Below are 21,297 nucleotides of genomic sequence, written 5' to 3'. Positions count from 1 at the left end.
CTAGTCTCCTGTCTCCTTTTCCCTCGTGCCTCCCCTTCCCCTCTCCCGCGCCCGGTGTGCTCTCGGGGAAGCTGCGGCCCAGAAAAAGAGCGGCGAGTAGAGGTGGGGTGGAGGTCCCTTATGGAGCTGTCCTCACCCACTCCCCAGCTGGGTGGAGTGGGTAGAGGAGCGTGCTCCCGCCCCTTCCTCTCCTAGTGGCACGGGGCTTCCCCAGCCCAGCCCAGTCCAGATCTCCTCTCCCGCCTTTCTCCGCGCAGAGCAGAGAGCACCACGGGCCACGCGGGGTCGGATTTATGAATGACTTGGGCTTCAGCACCAAGGCGGCATGCACACCGGGTCTGTGTCTGAGGCCCAGTGTCACGAGTCCCCCAGCTCGGCCTGGCCTTGCCTTCCCCGCCCCCTCGCGGGGCCTAGAGGTTAATCCAGCTGACTCCGGGTGGCGAACGGCAGACCAGGGTGGGATAAAGCATGTGTGTGGATTGGGGAGGGAGGGGCGACCGAGGAGCCCCATCCTCCCTCCAGGAGGCTGGAAACTAGCCCCAGCGCAGGAGGGCAGGGCTAGAGACTTGGGGCTGATGCGTGCTGCACCCCAGCCCTCTGGCGATCCTTCTAGGGAGTCACTGAACTGGAGAGCACACCTTGCCCCACCCCATCCATTTTTCCTTCCAGCCCTCCCCCCACCCACCGCCCCTTGCCACCTCCCCACCCCCCACTCCGAGCACTGTAGTGGTTCGGAACCGGCCCCAGCCTGGTAAGGCAGAGGGCCTCTTACTGGAGGGTGCATTCGCTGCACCCCTATTCTGGCCGTCCCAGCCGTCCCCGCCCTCCTGCTACAGTTCCCAGGTCCCCACTCCTCTGCCCCTTTAAGATGCTCAGGTAGGCAGGCCCGGCTGGCAGGAGCCGCTCCTATGGCAACCCGAGAGCCGCGCCGGCTTCATGAATATTCCGGGGCTCAGAAGCCGGAGCGCTGCCGGAGGGCGCTCCCGGGGAGGTGGCCAGTGATGTAAGCCCGGCGGGCCGCTAGGCTGCAGCGTGCGCCCCGGGGTGGCCCAGGAGGGAGGAGGGGGAGGGGGCACCTCCGAGGAAGAGGAGGGGGGGGGAGGGAGAAAAGGGTGGAAGGGGCCGGGCTGAGCGACCAACGGACGGACGGACCGACGGACGGACAGAGCAGGCCAGTCAGGCAGACGGAGCGGCGGCGGCGCCTGGCAGAGTGCTGGGCTGTGCGGGGCTGCCCCCCTCCCTCCTTCTCCTCTTCCTCCTCCTCCTCCTCCTCCTCTTCCTTCTCGCCGCGTCTGCGCTGCCCATGCCCGGTTGCCGGTCTCCGCGGCGGCGCCTTTTGTTCCCCGTGGGGAGGCGGGGCACCCCTCCACAGCCGGGCTGCCCGCCGCGCCCCTGAGCGCCGCGCGTTGGGGCGGCTGGGGGACACCCCGCCCCGAGCCCCGCGCCACCCCCGCCCCCGGGAAGGGGGCGCGGCGCAGCGGGCCGGCCCGGCGGCTGCTGGCAGGCGGGCAAGCTGCCTCCCTCCATCTCTCTTCTCTCCTGCTCTCCTCCCTCCCTCGCGGAGCCTGCAGACGGACGGGCATGGTCGCCTGAGGGAGGTGGCGGCGGCAGCGGCAGCGGAGGGCATGTCCCTGGCGGGAACCCCGGCCCCCTGAGTCGCCTGCAAGGGGGTCCCCCCTCTGTCCCCTCCCTCTCCAGGCGCCATGGACAAGCTGCCGCCGTCCATGCGCAAGCGGCTCTACAGCCTCCCGCAGCAGGTGGGACCCAAAGCTTGGATTATGGACGAGGAGGAGGACGAGGAGGAAAGTGACAAGGACACCCGCAGAAAGAGCATCCGCCTCCGGCCCCTGCCCTCGCCCTCGGCAGCTGCTGGTGGCGGGGAGCCCCGGAGCGCGGCCCCAGGCATCATGGAGACCGAGGTGGGCAGCCGTGGCGGCGGCGGCGGCGGCAACGCGGCCAAGTCCAGCACCAACGGGGACTGCCGGCGCTTCCGAGGTAGCTTGTCTTCGCTGACCAGCCGAGGCGGCGGCGGCGGCGGCGGCGGTGTGGTGGTGGTGGCGGCGGCACTAGCTCCAGTGGCGGCGGCGGCGGGAGCAGCCACCTGCGAGACTCAGCGGAGGAGAAGCGACTCATCGGCGAGGGCGATGCGTCCCCCTGCGAGGACAAGAGCCCCCCGGGCCTGGACGGGGAGCCCGAGCCCCCGGAGCCTCCGGGGCAGTCCCCGATGCCCTCCTGCTCTGCCGAGCAGCCCTCTGGCTCCTCGGCCACCTGCATCAAAGTGGAAGGAGGGGCGGGGGGCGACCAGATCGTCCCTGACGATGAGGCAAGGCTGGGCCAGGCGGGCTTCATGCAGCGCCAGTTTGGAGCTATGCTCCAGCCAGGGGTCAACAAATTCTCCTTGAGAATGTTCGGCAGCCAGAAGGCCGTGGAGCGCGAACAAGAAAGGGTTAAATCGGCAGGTTTTTGGATTATCCATCCTTACAGTGACTTCAGGTAAGAAGGATTGGGGCCCAGCCCTACTGCCCCCCCCCACTTGGAGCACACTTCTCCCCGCCATCTACCCCTCCTCACCTGGCTTTTGGCTGAGCCAACTTTTCTCTCTCCTCAGTGGGTTGGGAGAGAAGCCTCCACCCTCAGATGTTCTCCTGATGTATCCAGGGAACTTTTCTTACGGTGTCTGCCCTGCTCCCCTCCCTAGCTCTTCTCTGGCCCACAACCACAGGGCAGCACCGGAGCCAGGTCAGAGCATGGATGGGGAAGATACCCAGAACTAGGGGAGGTTGGCATATTAGCAGAGCCTAGCCCACCCTACCTGTTTCAACTTGGCAACCCTGTGGAGGCCCTAGTGATCGGGGGACACCAGAGGCTACAGCCCCATGAGGCCTACAGAGTTAAGAAAGACGGGTCCAGTGAGAACTGCAGCAGCAGCCACTGCACTGGCACCAGGTCACAAAGCTTCATGGAGAAACAGGGAAGACACCACTAGTAACTCTGCAGGCTCTCCTTACCCTGGGGCCTTGGAGACTCCGAGAAGTTTATTTGTTGGTATCGGTGGGGGGCTCTGGCTCAGACCCCTGGGAGCTGAACACTTGTTCTTGGGGGACGAGGTTGCCTGCAAGGGGAGCCGCTGAATAATTTGAGTAATGGAGCTGAAGTGGTACCATAGACAGTGTAATAGCCAGGGTTTGGGACCCCAGGAAAATGAGGCATTCCTGACATACCCTAGCATCACATCAGGCTGTGAGCTTAGAGCTTCTTGGCTAGTTCAGGTCCAAAAAAAGAATGGCTGAATGACCTTGCCTGATGCGAATAGCAGGATACTGGCTTCCTGATAGGAAGAGGCTGTCCCAAGAATTCAGGAGCATTCTGGACATCCCATGACTTCCAGTTCTGATGCTCCAAATGGCCATTGGGATTGGTCTCAACCCTGGGGCGGTAACTGACCTCCAGTGATTTTTGGTGATGATGACTACAAGGTTTCCCTTCCCCCAATATTATCCCCTGTGTTCTGTGTCTGAATAGCCAAGTATCCATCAAGTCTGGTGGGACGTTTCCTGAAAAGTATAGACTTTATTGATTCGAGGTCCTGGTGCTGGCTAGCTGAGGTCAGAAAAGCATCTGATCTGGACATGTCAGACTCTGAGGCTAGGTTATGGGCATCAGGCTGGGCAGGGACATTTCCATCATGTCCCTGCTTTAGTGGGGGGTAGGAGGGACAGCCTGGTTAGCTTTCAGACTGGGACTCCTCAACATTGCCTTTTCTCTGAGTTCCTTTTTTTCTCCCTTCCTTTCTCCCTCCCTGTCTTGTCTGCCTCTTAATGAGCACTTTCTTAGCTCAGAGCCTTCTTTGCAAACTCCAGGGAAGCCAGGTTTGTAATGAGAGCAAAGTCATTTTTCATCCAATGAGCACGATTTCTCTTGCTGGGAATGTCCAGTAAAGCCACATTCTCTGCTTAAAATAGGCAGTGAGCAGGGACCTCTTTGTATTTTTTGGACTGCTTGCCTCTATCATTCTCCCTAAAGGGAGGAGAGGGGAGATCAGTGATCTGCAGGGCAGGCCAAGCAAACAGTGGCAAATGCCAAGTGGTGTGTCAGGGTTTCCTGAGACACTGCCACATGTCACCTTTGGCTCCCCAGTGCCACCCTCCCATCATATGACATGAGCGAGCTTGTGAGAGAAGGTGGTATAGGGCTTATGTTTAAATGGGTTGCTTGGTTGGGTGTCTTTGTACCCTTTCGACCTGTGAAAGGAATCACAGATACAAGAGAATGCTAGAAAGACTAGCAGGAAAACCCTGAGCCTTCATGTGTATAGAAGCAGTCTCAGCCCAAAGGCCCCAAATTGTGACCACAGTACCTTCCCCTAGCTACCAGTCCACCTGCCCAAGTACATCTTTATTTGCTTGGGAGCTATCAAAAGGCTGACCTTATTCATACTAGTGAATATCTATTCATACATTAATCAACCAGTAAGCATTTACGAAGCACCTACAATGTACCCATTTTTATGATCTTAGTTGCACATTTTCACTGGTCCTTTTTACCACTTCTCACCCACCCAACTACCCCTCCTCTTCTCCACACATAAATACACCCTCTAGGAGACTGTCCTCATCCAATGTATTGAAGACCCAGGACCTGGTTGTTGATCCAAAACTCTTCTCCTGTGATCCCTTCCTATGCCCAGATTGCCTGCATATCTAAATGAAATGAGATAACGTATGCAAAGCACTTTGCAAACCTTAAGCTACCATATAAACACTATGTATTCTTGTCCATTAGTCCATTTTCCTGTTCTTCGCTCCTGCAGTGAAATCTCCCTGACCACAGGACTCCTGGGAACAGAGCAAGGGAAAGAACATGTCCAGATTTATGAACAACAGAAAGAGAGGGACAAGTAAGGTTTTTCTGAAATGGTTAATCAGGGCTCTGAATTTGGGATTGGAAGCCTTGATTCTGTGTATCTCGGGACACAGTGAAAGAGAAATGACTAGTGTTCTGCTTCACTGTTACCTTCTCTAGCCAGACTATCCACTCACATTTCTATGTCATCTTAAGGTTTGCAAGGGTCTTTTCATGTTAGGCTTATTAAGGAGGATTATCCCCATTCTATAGATGAAGAGACTGAGTCTTGGAGACATTAAGTAATTTGACCATAGTCATGCAGTCAGTATGCTGGGATATGAGTCTAGGTCTCCCTGGGTTCCCCCCCCCCAACTGCCTCCAAACAGCTCAACCTCAGAGATCCTGGGGACTGACAAATTCTTGGCCATGTTTCTGTGATCTTTAAGACTCTTTCACCATCCAGCCCAGCCCCCTCTGTGCACTAGTTACTGGAGTTTATTCCTGGCCCATGGTTGATTGCACACCAGCACAACTCCAACGTACCTATCCCACATCAAGATTTATGAAAGTACTTTCTGTGGACAGTTGGAGATTTATTCATAATTTTTAACAGGGAGGAAGCATTGATCCAGCAGATTTGGTTTGATAAAGGCTGGCACACCATGATAGATTGAGTTTGCAGTTTGGAGTTCAGGCTATCTGTGGCAGCCACTGTTTCCAGCATCAACAGCTCCCTGGAGAGTGACTAAGGTGTGCGTTAACAGAGGCCTGGATTGGTGTGAAACTCTGAGGGCCCAGAACAATCCGGGATATGGCTCCAGATCCCCCTTTTTGGGCTGGTTTGGTTTCTCCTTTGTTATGAACCTTTCTTCCCATTGGCTCATTTAGTGCTTTCTTCTATTGTTAATCTGTTTCGAGTCAGACCTTCCCTTCTCCCTGCTTTTTAACTTTTTTTTCTTAAGGAAAATGGGCCTGGTGTTTTGGGTTCTGGATGCTTTCTACCCCACTGGATTTTCTCTTTATTCCTACTCTGACCTTCCCACGCTCTGGCAGGATCCCTTGCTCCCAGCAGATGACAATCAGGGGAACTAGAGACAATGTACCCCTGGAGACCATGGCCATCAGGGGGTAGAAACTTTAAACAAATGGAGCAGACATCCAAGATATTCTTTTTTTTTTAATTTAATTTTATTTGCTTTTAGGCAGTTGGGGTTAAGTGACTTGCCCAGGGTCACACAGCTAGTAAGTGTCAAGTGTGATCTGAGGCCGGATTTGAACTCACGTCCTCCTGACTTCAGGGCTGGTACTCTATCCACTGCGCCACCTAGCTGCCCCTATCCAAGATATTCTTGAGAGATAGGCAGAGAGAGAGAGACAGAGAGACAGAGAGAGAGACAGAGAGACAGAGATAGAGACAGAGAGACAGAGACAGAGAGACAGAGAGAGAGAGAGAGAGAGAGAGAGAGAGAGAGAGAGAGAGAGAGAGAGAGAGAGAGAGAAAGAGAGAGAAATACAGGTTGGTGCACAGAAGCTAAGCTGACGTTAACAAATATTTAGATGTAGGCGTGTTTGAATCAGTACATTTTATTAGTAATGGTTGTCTAGGGTCTGTGTGGATATATGTTTCTATCTAATCTCATAATACATATATGCCTACATCTACTTGAGTATCTCTATATGTTTACCCACGTCTATTTGTATGTGTGCTTGAGTACCTGAGCCTATGTTTGAGTCTTTGTGTCTGTCTAGGCACCTGTCTTTTTATATGCTTTTTTGTCTGTGTGTACCTTCATTTGCCTTCATATTCATGCCTGGCTCCATGTGTGTTTGCTCGTATTCCCGAGTCCCTCTGTGAATGTGTGTGTGTGTGTGTGCGCGCGCGCTCTTGCCTGTATTTTACCTCCAAGAAGGTCACAGGCCAGACTACAATGAGGGCCAACTTCTTCTGCCTGTGACCTCCCACAGAATTCCCTAATTGATGCCTTAGTTTATATTCTAGTGCTTGGTGTGGGAAGGTGATGCTTGGGGAATCTCCCTGTGCCTAATGAGGGAGAGGCAGCAGCCTGATTCCCCATACTCAATCAACAAGCATTTATTCAGCACTTTTAATGCACCAGGCACTATACTAATTCCTGGTGATACCAAGAAAAATTCAAAAACTGTCCCTACCCTCAAGAAACTCACATTTTAACAGTTTCTTCAACTGTAAAATATAAATAATAATAGTATCTACTTCCCAGAGTTGGTATGAGGATTAAATGAAGTAATAGTTATAAAGTGCTTACAAAGCCTGGCACATAGTAGGTACTTAATAAATGTGTATTTCCCTCCTTCTTAACCTGATGTCCATGAACTTGTTTTTTAAAAGTATTTCATTAACTATATTTGACTATAATTGGTTTCCTTTTCCATCCTATGTGCTTTATTTTATGCCTTTAAAAACATTATTCTGAGAAGGGTCCATAAGCTTCACCAGATAATGCCCAAGGGGTCCAGGACACACAAAAAAATGAAGGACCCCTGGACTGGGTAAAACAAATGATAATCCATAGCTGCCTTCACTTTCATGAAAAAAACAAATGCTTTTTTTTTTGTCCCTGGTGCTCATGGAATAAACGTTTCACCTAAAGTTATCAGCTCCTTTCATTGGAAGCTAATGCTTTCTGGCCTCATGAATTAAGGCCAGAGTTCTCCATAAGGTTCTTGGGAAGAGACATCTTCAGCCAAATAGAGGAAGTTGCATATGGCAGGGAAGGGGGCTTCCCTGCCTCGGTTCCTTGTGAGTTCTAGCCCCTTCTTGACCTAGTGTTCTGGGAAGAGAGGATGCCTCCCTGAACTCCTACTGTGGCCACCTACTATCTGCCTTTAATCCAGGCTCCTCATCCTCTTTATCTTTTCTCTCATAGTTCTGTCTTCAAAGGGAGGGAAATCTCAGTTGCTAATCTTCAGAATCAGGGAGGGCCCTGGAATCCTTTTGTAGTATTTGCTGCCCAAGGGTCAACAGTACACAATGTGGGCTGGGGTCAGTCAAGAGCAAGCTCGTAGGACTGAGGTCTGGGTCCCACTTGTTGGGGAGATAGTAGGGGCAGGTGGAAGAGTAGAAATCCTAGGGAATAAGGCACCATTTCCTAGCTATTTCTGGCTCTTCTTTACCCATCTCCTCCCTGATCTATCCTGGAAGTGACAGGGTAGGGAGCATGAATTGCACTAGGGTTCTATTGCCCATGGGCTGCAGCCCTAGAAATAACCCAAACAAGGAGGAAGAAGGGAAGAAGGAGCATGGAGAAGGGGAAAAGAAGAGGAGACAGAGGAGGAAGAGGCTGGTGGCTGGTCTCCTCAGGCTGAGTGGCCAAATAGGACCAGCAGTCAGTCAGTCAGTGGGCATTTATTAAACTCCTATTATGTGTCAAGTGCTTTCCTTAGGGAAGGGGAAAGAAACCATTTCTTAGGCTTCCCAGTCCTCCTGGGAGTGACTGTCAGTGTGGGTTCAAAGCCTCCAAGATTGAACCGACAGTTAGCTGCAGGGGCTAGGGGGGAGGAAGAAGAACCATGATGCAAAGGGGAATTCCAAGGTTAGCTATCTGAAAGGTGCTGTCAGCCTGGTATGCCAGGCCAGGCCAGGCAGCTTTCTTGAGCACTGAAGATGTGCTAACCCTGGTCTCGGGGGATTGAACTGTCCATTTATTGTAGATTCCAGGTCAGACCTCCTGGAAGAGCCCACACCGATGCTTTCTGGGAGAGGAACTTGTAACTTAGATGCCTATGGGTTGCTGACTGCATGGGGTGGGGGGTCCATGGTTTCTAGACATGTGCATTTGCAGGAAGGAAAAGGTGGGCTCTCTGGACGGCAGCAATGATCAGTGTCCTAAGTGAAGTGGCTTAGAATTCAGAAGTATTTCCTGAGCTCCCCTGCTGTAGTTCTGTGCTGAGTACTGAGAGGGAGTCAGTGACTGGAGAAGATGCTAATTGGTCCCTTGGAAGGCCAGGTACCCCATTCTGAAGCCCTTTTCTCTTTCCTTCCACTGATCTGACTCAACTGATGGCAGATACATTGCTCTTAATTTTCCTCTTGACCCTCTGTGGGTCCTAACTATCTGTGTCCAAGAGGATCAAGGCACTCTGCCTGGCACCTCTGTGCCATCACAAGGACTGTGTCTGTTTCTTTCTTTAGCATGTCAAGCCTAGCACCACAACTGTATACAGACAACTATATTACAGTTTGCAACCTCCTCATCCATCCCATTCCCCAGAACTCAGTTCACTCTTCACCCATAGTTCATCCTCCCTTCACTTGGAGGCTGACACATGGACATAAAAATTTTTTTAGTTAATTTTTTTTCATATAACCATTTCTTTTCTTTCCCTCTCACCTTCTCCTCTCCCAATTAAAAAAAAAGAAAAAGAACAAAAAAAACCCTTTTAAACAAACATGCACAGTCAAACAAAACAAATTCCCACATTGGTCATTTCCAAAAGGTATGTTTTATTCTGAACCTTGAGTCCATCACGTCTCTGTCAGAAGGTAGGTACGATACTTCCTCTGCAATCATGGTTGATCGTTGCATTGATCACATTTTTTTTCAGACTCAAGGGTTTTTCAGAGAAGCTAAAGAACTCTTGCTCATAACAGCCTAATGTCTACCCTCCTTTTGAGCCAGACCAGTCTCCTTGTTGTCCCTCTTGCACCCCCTTGCTCATTCCTGCCTCCGGGAGAATTCTTATGCTGTCTTCTCTGCCTGTGTTCTCCTTTCCCTCCTCAATGTCTCTTCATATCTTGTTCTTCCATTAACGCTTCGCTGCAGCCTCTTCATATCTTGTTCTTCCATTAAGGCTTCGCTGCAGCCCACCACCCTGTATGAGACTAGGTGGTGTGATTCCTTGGAAAGAGGGCTGGCTTCAGAGTCAGAGACTCCATACCCCGATACTATCTCTGTCACTTCTGCTCATGTGATCCTGGGTAAATCACTAAGTCTCTGTTTGTCATCTGTAAGAAAAGGGTATTAGATTAGATGACTTTTGAGTTTCCTTCTATTTCTAGACCTAGATTCTTGGGATTTGTAGGCAGAACTAGCTCCCTGAGGGCAGGGCCTGTCTTTTGCCTTTTTTTTTTGTATCCCTAGTACTTAACAGTGCCTTGTACCCCAGCTCCCACAACTGTGAACCGGTTGGAGTTCAGTTAATACTTGTGGACTGAATTCTGTAGGTTGGACTGGGCCCCAGCAATCTGATAACATCCTAGAAACTCAGGGTAATAAACATCTCCCTCCCATTGGTCAGGGCTGCTTCCTGTCTGCTGCTCCCTGGATCAAATCCATCCTTCCAAGGCAAGCAGTGTTAATTAATGTTAAGAGTAGGGTGGCTACAAGGTTCCTATTAATCAATTAGGCTTCCTTGGACTGTGGCACCCCTTTGGTCTACTGGAAGAGTTGGAAAGCAAAGGGGCCAAGGTGAATGGGGCAGTGGGGGGTGGGAAGCAGGAAGGAACAGGCTGCAGTAGGCACAGAGAGCCCAGTGACATGTAGCATCAGTACGAGATTTCAGAGAAGGAGCAGATGTTGCCTTAGTGCCAGTGAGCCAGCCCAGAGGTGACACCAGGCACAGAGAGTTTGGAGTGGCTCTCCTGACAGCTGGAAGGGTGATAGCAGAATCAGTCATGATAGGCAGTCCCATTAGCACCACTTTTTTTTTTTAATCAAAAAGCCTACAATCTGCCCAGGCAGCTTAAGGCTGAGAGAGGAAATGTAGTCCTGGTTTGACAGCCCCTGCAGGGGCCCCCCCTCCCCTCCATAAGTTGCTCGCTCATCTCTTGCCCCTCCCACTCCCAGCCAGGAGAGATGAGCTAAGAGAAAACTATGAGGATCTCCCAGCATTCCATGGAGCCAGTCCAGTCATTGGTCCCCTCTGAGTGAACACACACTTGTGACCAGTACTGTCCTAGGCACTGTGGGGAGAATGACAGAAACTGAAGACCCAGACACCAACCTCAGGGAGCTCATGTTCTAGTGAGAGTAGACAGAACATTCACACAAAAACATCTCAAGGGCCCTTAAAATGCTGCCTATAATCAAGTGCCAATTAATGTTAACTGTGTTCAGGTAGCTCCTACTTTAAGCAAATCTGACATAAGAAATGCAGAGTTTCCAATCGAGATAAATTACTATGCATGGGGTGGGGGAAGGAGAGGAGGGAGGAATTCTTCACTTTCCCAAAGGATTCACCCCAGGGTTCCTTTAAATAACAAATTCTTCTAGTGCATTTGTGGCACAGGTTAATTTATTTAACATTCTATGGACCCACCAGGGTATTAATGCTGATGGGCTGCAGAAGAAAAGGAGAGATCATTCTGGTGGGATTAATCAGGGAGAGCTTCCTGGAGGAAGGAGCTTTATAAAGATATTTCTGCCTGTTGTCAAGTCAGTTGGTCAATAAGCATTTATTAAGCACCTACTGTGTGTTCCAGGCAGTGCGCTAAGTCCTGGGATACAAAGAAAGACAAAAGATAGTCCCTACCCTCAAGGAGCTCACAGACTATATTTCATTGTTGTTCCTGTCCTGGGCCTGACTTATTTGAAGGGATAGGCAATGGGGAGAAAAGGCATCTGCAGCAAATTTTATCAGGCATAAGATGGGTTAATATTGGCAGCTTCCTCCCCTCTTTCTCTTTCCTTCCCAGTATGGAAATTTCCTTTTCAGAAAGATAATTCTGTAACTCTTAGAGAGTTACCAAGGGCACTGGAGAGGACAAGTGGTTTTCCCCTGGTCATAGTATGTATGTATCAGAAGCAGGACTTGAACCCAGGTCTTCCTGACACCAAGGCTTGGCATTAGCCACTATGTCATATGGCCTTCAATGTGCAGAGAGAGTTGAACCACCATGTGATTTCTGGTCCCCTTTGTAAAGTCCAACCATGCTTCTTTTACCTGTTCATTAAATGTCAGTAGCTCCCCATTGCCTCCAGACTCCTCAACTTGGCACATAAAACCCTTCACAATCTGACTCAGCCTCTCTTTCCAGGCTTATAACACATTATTGTCCTTGATACATGCTACATTTCAGCCAGACTGCTCTAGGGCTGTTCCATGAACTCAGTAGTCCATGTCCCACCCATGCACCTTTGCACAGAGGGTCTCTGGTTCCTAGAATATGCTCCTTTCTTAGTTATGCCTCTTAAGACTGCTAGACTTTCTTCAAGCTTTTCTATTTACAGGCCATCTCATGGGCAGCTTTTACTGATCTCTTTGGTTGTTGGTGCTTCCACTTTTCTCCTCCTCTTCTAATTATCTATCCATCTCTGTCTGTCTCTGTCTCTCTTTCTCTCTATCTATCCACCTATCCATCTGTTTTATCTATCTATCTATCTATCTATCTATCTATCTATCTATCTATCTATCTATCTATCTATCTATCTATCTTCTCTGTTTACATGTCTGTATCACCCCTACCCCTAGTGTTATGCAAACTCTTTGAGGAAATGAGAAATTTTTAATGTCTTTGTGTCTTCAGCACCTAGGACAATTCCTCCCTAGGGGCTTAATAAATGCTTGCTAAACTAAATTGGCTTGTCCCCAACAGACAATCTAAGAATTGTGTGATTTTTAGTACCTCTGCTTCCTTTTCCCCCTTCTGATTTTCTCTAGATCCCTGGATTCTTGTGTCTGATCTGAATTTGTTGGGATGCACCCAAGTGATGCGGATTCATCTTTGAGAGAGGCCAGTGATACCTTTTGCCTGCCCCATATTGGGGTCAGTATTCAAAGATTTATTCAGAGAGTGTATTCCTGATGGGGATGTTTAGGTAGAGATGATCATGGTTCCCTCATTTACCCTTCTGTGTACCCTAGACCCCCTTCAGAAGCCTTGGTAGGTGTGAATGCTTTTAAGTTGTTTTTCTTGAAGACAACTCATGATTGACCGACAACAGCATTTACCACAAACAAACTTCCTCACTCTCTGTTAGACACTAGGCTCATCCTCACAGAATCTCAGATTTGGAAGGGACCTTAACTAATACCTTAAGAATGGTTAGTGAGTTCTGGTTAACTAGAACCCAAGGTGAAAGTAGAGACATGAGGGATGTTCAATATATTTGAGAAATAAGGGACAGGAAACAATTAGAGAACAACAGACAATAGCATAATGGAACAATAGGATAACAATGGATTTGCTCTTAGCAGAGCATTCTACAGACTCTCTCATGCTATTCTTATGGAACAGATGTGGATCAGATAAAAAGACAATTAGATGGACTCAGAACCAGTTGAATAGCCAGTCCTAAAGAGTAGTCCTTAATGGTCCTGTGCTACCTTGGAAGCAGGTATTTAATGAAGTGCTCTGGGATTTGACCTGACCCTCTGCTGCTTAATATTTTCATCAATACTTGGGCAGAGATGGATGGCTTGCTTATCAGATTTTCAGATGACACAAATATGCAATGAATAGCTAACACACTGGCAAACAGAATTTTAGAGATCTTGATGGAACCAAATAATGATTAAATATAATAGGGACAAAATGCAAAGTTTTACATTTATAGCTTCACAAGTACCAGATGAGGGGGATGGCAGATGGGATGGCTAGATAACAGCTTGCCTGAAAAAGATTTGGGGATTATAGTGGACTCCAAGCCTGAAGTATAATGACATCCTAGAAAGGTAATACAGTCTCAGGTTAGATCAAGAGAAGTATAGTATCCAGGATCAGAAATATGAAGTCTTGACAAACTCTGCCCTGGACAGACCACATAAGAAATACTAGATTCACTTCTGGACACAGCATTGTAGAAAGGGCATAGATGAGCTGCAGAATATTCAGAGGAGGGCAAGTAGGATGATGAAGGTATTAGGAGATCTGTCGTGAGACATTTCACTCCAGAGGATGGAACTAGGAACACCTAGCACTGCTAGGTGGCATAGTGGATGCAGCATTGGTCCTAGAATCAGGAAGACTCGAGTTGAAATCCAGCCTCTGTCTGTGGGACTCTGTGCAAGTCACTTAACCTCTGCCTGCCTCAGTTTACTCATTTGTAAAATGGGGATAATAATAGCACCTACCTTCCCAGGTTATTGTGAGGCTCAAATAAAATAATATTTGTTAAGCGCTGAGCAAATCTTAAAGCGTTTATTATTATTAAGTAGGAACAATGGGTAAAAGTTGGAAGGAAGTAAATTGGGTCCTGATATCAAGGAAAAATTTCTCAACAGAGCTGTGTCTAAAATCAATGGGTCTTCTCTAAAGGTAGGTAAGTTGAGGCTAGACAACCACTTGTCAGGTATCATGTAAAGGACATTCTTAAGGTATTGACTGAGGTCCCTTCCAAATCTGGAGTTCTGTGATTATGACCCTAGTGTCTAGTGGGGTGAGAAAAGGGTGATTATTATCATTGGATTTCAGAGGAAAGGAATGGGAGTAGGAAAGAAGACTAGAAATGTTCACACATGGGCACCAAGCTGGAAACCAAATAAACTCTGCCCCCTACCTGCTAGGTTAGGCTGGCTGGGCTGCTCCGGGGTCAGCCCTGAAGTGTATATAGACAGTCAAAGGCCAGGGACCCTCCAGGAATTCAGAATAACTCAAGATTGCAACATGCAAGATCATGATACAATTCAATTCAATTCAACTCAATTCAACAAATATGCATTAATTAAGTGACTGTTATGTGTCAGGCATTGTACTTGGCACTTGGGATACAAAGACAAAGAGAAAAACAGTCTTACCCTCTGTTAGAGGGAAGCGGCATGTACTCAGATAAATATATACAAAGTATTTGGGGGAGGGAAAAGACTTCTTCGAGGAGGTGGTATTTGAACTGAGTTTTAAAGTGATTCCGGGGTTCTGAGAGGAAGAGGTAAGGGGAAAGATCATCTAGGCGTGATGGACCAAAGGCACGGAGGTGGGAGATGTCATATCATATATAGGATATAGCAAGTTGGGCAATTTTACGGGAATGTAGAGTGTGTAAAGGGAATTAATTTGGAATTGCCATGGAAAGAGACGTGGGCCAATTAGTAAAGGGCTTTAAATGTCAAGGAGGAGAGTTCATTTTTTATTCTAGTGGCAAAAAGGAGCCGTTGATGCTCCTTGAGCATAGGAGTATCATGGTTTGATCTATACTTTTGTGATATTAATTTGGCAGCTGTGTGGAGGATGGATTGAAATGGGAAGAGAGTAGAGGCAGGGAGACCAATGAAGAGGCCATTGAATCTAAGTAAGAAATGAAGACCCAAATTATGGTGTTTGTAGTATGGACTGAGAGAAAGTAGAATCAACAGAATTTGGCAATTGGATATGGAAGTAGGGTGAAAGAGAGGGAAGGGTCCATAATGATTTCTTGATTGTGATCTGGAAGACTGAAAAAAAAAAAGGTGTTACCCTAGACAGAAATAGGGAAGTTAGGAGTAGGGGCAGACTTTGGGGAAAATGTAATGAGTTCTAATTTGGACATGGTGAGTTTGAGATGCCTGTGGAATATCCAGGTGAAGATTTGGAACTGGGGCTCAGGAGAGAGATGCAGGTTAGATACATGGGTTTGGCAATCATTTGCATGGAGATAGTTGTTGAACCCCATGGGGAGTGACGAGACTGTACAAAGAGAAGAAAAGAGCCCTGGGGTATGTCCACATTTCGGGGTGGGACATGGGCGATGTTCCTCTCCCAAAGAGGAGACTGAGGAATAGTTAGACACATGGGACGGTCACTGAACCCCACCTTGGGACAGGGGAGTATAAATCTATCTATCTATCTATCTATCTATCTATCTATCTATCTATCTATCTATCTATATCTATATCTATATCTATATCTATATCTATATGTGTGTGTGTGTATAATATATGTACATGTGTGTGTGTATATATATATATATATACATACAAAGAGAGAGAGAGAGAGAGAGAGAGAGAGAGAGAGAGAGAGAGAGAGAGAGAGAGAGAGAGAGAGAGAGAGAGAGAGAGAGAGAGAGAGAGAGAGAGAGAAATTCAGATTTCAGTCCATGTTTAGGTCACATAGGTATTTCAGTACTAAACCCATACATAATAATTCCCAAGTAGCCTCAGAGCTCCCTGAGGTCAGGGATTGTATGGGGGCATAGGGGTATGGTTAAGTTTAGAACTGGGCCTATAATAAGCATAAAGCCATGACTTGTTGATTAATCAAAAAGTGCAGTACAGACCTCTGTCCCCCACCCACCCACCCAGGTCAGTGAAGCACCCAGCCTCCACATTGGATGGTATCAGCTGGGCGTGGTGCGGATGATTGGCTGTTCAGCGATTTTATGTCTGTCTAAGCATTTCTTCTTGTGGGTGGATGTGTTATGTCTGTGTGAATGAGTCTTTCAGAAATGAATACATAACACAGGGGAATGGCTAATAATATATTGTCTTTCACATCTTTGTCAGGAAGGATACCCCAGCTCAGGAAGTCACATCCCAGCATTATAGGAAAGAGATAACAGGGCAGAAACCAGTAGGAAATGAATGAGGCCCGTTGGAGGCTTGCTCACTGACCTTCTGCTTGGCAATGAGGAGATGAAGCCCCAGACTCTTCTTGGAGCCTGCTTCATAAAGAAAAGGCACCATCCATTGGGGTGGGTATATGGCTAGAAGCTTGGACTCCCAGCACTGTAGCTACCTTGCTCCATGACCTTGGATAGACTCTCTAACCTTTTTGAGATGTGCCTTTCCTTCCCAGCTCTCATGTGTATCAGTCACATTTCCATTCCCCTCTGACATCCAGGCTGAAAATACGGAGCTCACATCTGACTCCTCCTCCTTCTTCACTCTCCACGTTAGGCCAGTCACTGTCCATTCTCCATTCTACCTCTCTGACTCTTTTTATTCCCATATCTACCACCCAACTCTGTGCCTTCATTGCTCCCAAGTCAGTCTCTGGTGTCTTTCACAGGCCCCACCCTCCATCCATTTGTAGCACTGCAGACATTCATCTTTCTAAAGTATGCTTTGCATCATGTCACTACACTCCCTAAGAATCCCTGTATTTATTCCTGCCTCTGGGTCTTTGTTTACTTCTTCCAGGAATGCCATCCTTTTCTCAAGCCCTATAGTGGGAAGATCCCTAGATTTGGAGGTTGAGGACCTGAGTTCAAATCTCACATTTTTTATGTAATACCTGGGTGACCCTAGGCAAGTTGTGTTTCACCTCTGGGCTTTAATTTCCACATCTGTAGAATCGGGGGTTGGATTAAATGATTTCCTTGGTCTCTGTTGGCTCTGAATCTATGATCTTCTACTCTCGAAATCCTAACCATCCCTCAAGGCTTGTTCAGGTTTCGCCTACATCCTTCATCACAAAGCCTCTCTTGACTTTTCCAGCAGGTTTCTTTAGCATTCTGAGTCTGAACCACACAACTTAGTCCTTAATTACCATATTGGTACAAATATAGCTAGCTCTGAATGTAGGCCACGTGAAGAACTATAACTAGTGCAAGGTAAATGGGACTTTGCCCTAGGTTGCCAACATGGGGGAGGGTATATTTCCTCCCCATATCAACCCATTCCTGTTACCATAGATGATAGACAGATGATAGGCAGTCAGACAGACAAATAGATGGACAGCTATGGTAACAATTGGACAGGTGGGTTTCTGAGGGGTGCCTACCCCAGCAGGGGCTGCAGGGAGGATGGGTCAGAGGCCCTGAGGTAGCAGTGGTTGCTGCAGGCATTAGCATCACACTCCATGCTCTGCGCTGTCTCTTCCCCAGGGAGGCTAGAGATAGGCAAACAAAAGCCAATCGGAATGCATAGGCCACCCTCGGGTTTGTACAAGCCAGATGCCGTAGAAATATGTAGGCTACATTCAGACCAGTTCAGTTTTTCCTGCCTCATGTTCCATCTCATTGTTTCTCATTCTGTGATGTTTGTCCCTCTAATCAGACTCTGTCTGTGCTCAGCGAGGGCAGAGAGGGTGATTTTTCCCTCTCCTGTCAGCCCAGTTCCCTGTCCAGGTACAGGCACGTAGGAGATCTTCAGTAAATACTAATGGATTTGTTACCTTATCTAGAAAAAAAAAGCATCAAACAAAGCCTAAGCCTCTGCACTCCTAGCAGGTTTGATGGGGCGGAGCACGTAGAAGAAACCAGCTTCAGAACAGAGAGAGGAGTAGAATAATAAAAATAACGATATTTTTTTGACTGGTCCTGTATTTCACTGGCTTAGGAATTTAGGGTTCCTACACCAATGAGGAAACTCCATCTACCAATGTAGACCTGCAACTGCTCTCTATCATAAAGTCTTGAGAGTTTCCTGGAGCACCAAGAGGTCAATTGACTTGCCCAAGACTACTTGGCCAGTTTGTGTCTGAGGTGGGCCCTGAGCTTAGGCACTTACTCTGAGACTGACTCCCTATCTACTATGCTATCCTGCCTCTCAGTAATAATAATAATAAAAGTAACAACAGCAGCTGATATTTCTGTTATCCTTTGAAGTTTACATAGATGGAGATAAAGATAGAGAACTGGCCTCAGAATCTGGAGGGCCTGGAATCATGCTCCACCCCAGCACAGACTGGCTTGGATAAGTCAATTAACCATTCAGAGATCTAGGTGAATCTCTAAGACTATAAATGTCAAGAAAGGTGCTAATCAGCTTTGCTGGAGGAAGCATCCTCTTCCAACAGTTCCTTATGGGAATAAATTAATCAATAAACATTTATTAAGCATCTGCTGTGTGCCAGGCATTGTGCTAACTGCTAGGGATACAAAAAGAGACAAAAGACAGTCCCTGCCTTCAAGGAGCTTATAAACTAATGGGGGAATGAAGCCATAGCCATTCCAAAGCACTTCTCATCCATGGTCTCATTTCATCCCCACAACAACCCCAACAGCATAGTGTAGTGGAAAGAAAGTCTCTGAGCTAGAATGACCTGGGTTCAGGTCCTGTCTCTTATACATATAGGTTGTGGGACCTTGGGCAAGTCACTTAACTTTTCAATGCTCTAGACAATTCTCTAAGACTATCAAATGTTGGAAAGATGGTTATCTGCATTGGCCCTCACTGGGAGCTCCCTATACAGTGAAATCAAAGATGGAGCGAAAGTGACTTAGCTGAGTTCGCATGGAGAATAAGCAGCTGATGTGGGTGTCCACTGACTGAAATTCTAATATTCTGTCCTGCATACATATGAGCTTGATTCTCGTTACTCAGGACTATTGATTAGGAGCAATGACATGAGAGAGAGAATTCAAAGCATCTAGATTTTGTAGTTCATAACAGGATCGTATAGCAGGACAGGGAGAATTCGAGAGATACTGAAAGGATCTTGTCTGCACTACCTTCTTCTGCCTTCCACTGCAGCGCCCAAGGGGGAAGGGAGGGGAGGGAGAGAGAGGCACAGAAGGCATTAAGAGTGCTGTCCAAAGTGCTGTCAGAAAAGGTGAGTGTTGATTGGCAAGGCAGGATTTTAATGGAAAGGTCATAAGGTTAGCTAGTCTTCCCTTCTGGGGCCCCTGATTGAGCCTTCCCAGGGTGGGATGGCAAATCACTTTCATCCAAATGTACAAGGCAGTTATTGTGAGGGAAGCCTGGGCGTACAGATACCTTGCAAATCCTCGATGATGGATTGATTTTAGTTAACTTGCATGCATGGCAGCACGAGAGCATTTGGTTGGCTATAAAGTGTTCACTGAATTGCAGAGCCTCGAAACTACAGAGTCCCCAGAGCCAATTTCAAGGAATTTCAGGATTAGGATTCTTCATCCTGAAGATCATGATTAGTCTGACCCAGAGATGGGATAGGGACTAAACCTATTATTCCATTTATATAGAGAACTCCCAAATGAGGACACTTTTCCTACTGATGCAAGTTGGTACCTTCTTTGCAATTTATAGTCTCAGAGAGTTGCCTAGAGTATTGAAAGATTAAATGACTTAGCCAGAGTCACACAGCCAGTAAGTGTCAGAGACGGTACTTGAACTCGGGGCTTCCTGACTCTGAGATCATCTCTCTAGGTGGAATAATAATAATGATAATGACAGCTGACGTTTATAGAGAGTTTTGAAATCTACAAAGTGCTTTTCCACACATTATCTCAAAGTGAATACCATGAGATGTATGAGCAGCTCCAGTCCCAAATCAGCTTTCACCAGCTGGTCATGGTGCTCTCTAAGCTCTTCTTTCACAACAAATCTCTGGGCAAGGAGCTTGTTGGGCAGGCTGTAATAAAAAGGCCAGCCAGCTCTTTTCCTTTTATCCTTTTGTAGAACTCTTTACAACCCCAGCAACAGGCAACTTTGCCTCTAGTTTTGGTCATTCCTTGTCCCACTGACCCTTCCGTCTCATAAGGCCTAGAGGAAGAATCCTTTACTTGTTGCTTCCTGCTGATATTTCCAGATCTTTCATCTGACTCCCTTCTTCCCTCAACAACCTCTTTTATGAAAGCCAAGCCATCCTGGTACTGCCAGGGGACATCTTCTTCCCTTGCCTTCCCTTCACCTCCTCCCTCCTCCCTGGATGCCCAGGGCCCAGCTATGCTTCTTGACTGGTCATATGACTTGGCTGAAGTGGGAACCACTAATGCTATTTCTTCCCATGAGATGGAGCACCAACCAGCAGGCCTTGCCATCTGACCTGCTGTTGTCTCATGAGATCATCTGGACCATAGCATATCTACTGTGCCTACACTTCTGCACCTTCCCCCATCGGTCCTCCACTGTGAGACCTATTGATGGAACCCAAGGAGCCGTAAATCTTGTCATTGGTCATGCTTCTGCACCCTTAGGGCTTCTGGACCTTTCCATCTGTTCTGTAGCCAAACTTTTATGTGCTATCTCTGTCAATTAGTATGTCTTACCTTTTCTGTTTATGTCCTTAGCACTTAGCTCTAGCAATAACATTGTGTTCTTTGTTCTATTGTAGATACTAACAGTAGTAGAAAATAAAGGCAGCTCAGACAGTCCAGAGTACATAGTGCTTGGTACATAGTAAGCACTTAATAAATGTTTTTTTCATTAATTCATCCATTCATTCATGTATTCATTCCCTCCTGATCCTTGTGAGACAATGTAGTAGAGGGCAGAGTCATAAGTGTTAGAGGACTCAGGTTCAAATCCTGACTTTCCACTTCTCTCTAAGTTCTTTGGACAAGTCATATAATATTTCTGAGCCCCAGTTTCCTCATCTAGAAAATGACAGGGTCACACTAGATGGCCTTTACGGTCCCTTCTGGCTCTAAATCTTTGATTCTGTGATCTACCAATACTGTAACTTTTATTCAGCGCATGGATTATGATCTTGTTTTTGTATTTCTTACCCCTTCTCCCTGCCAGCATTCTCAGATACTTCAAGATCCTGTTAACATACTAATGTTTAAGTTCTGTGAACTTTGCAATTACTATGACTTCCATCTCTACTCCAGCTTGCCACTGTAGAGCTTATCATTATTTTCAAGATCCTAAAATTCTAAAAGAACCCCCTCTGATCACAATTACTTATCCTTCTAT

General features: G+C 47.5%; 1 protein-coding gene across 1 annotated transcript in view; it reads left to right on the top strand.

Annotated features, from left to right (window-relative positions):
• The first annotated feature begins 1,492 nt into the window (after positions 1-1,492).
• The window catches only part of HCN4 (hyperpolarization activated cyclic nucleotide gated potassium channel 4), a 120,714-nt gene continuing 100,909 nt past the window's right edge, over positions 1,493-21,297 (top strand). The window contains 2 exon segments of the mRNA XM_078150795.1: positions 1,493-2,043; positions 2,046-2,493. Coding sequence (XP_078006921.1) covers positions 1,704-2,043; positions 2,046-2,493 — 788 coding nt within the window. The 5' untranslated portion in view covers positions 1,493-1,703.

Source organism: Phascolarctos cinereus, unplaced genomic scaffold (assembly GCF_003287225.1).
Source record: "Phascolarctos cinereus isolate Bilbo 61053 unplaced genomic scaffold, phaCin_HiC Scaffold_3;HRSCAF=262, whole genome shotgun sequence".
Classification (NCBI taxonomy): Eukaryota; Metazoa; Chordata; class Mammalia; order Diprotodontia; family Phascolarctidae; genus Phascolarctos; species Phascolarctos cinereus.
This window is presented reverse-complemented; position numbering and strand designations above follow the sequence as displayed.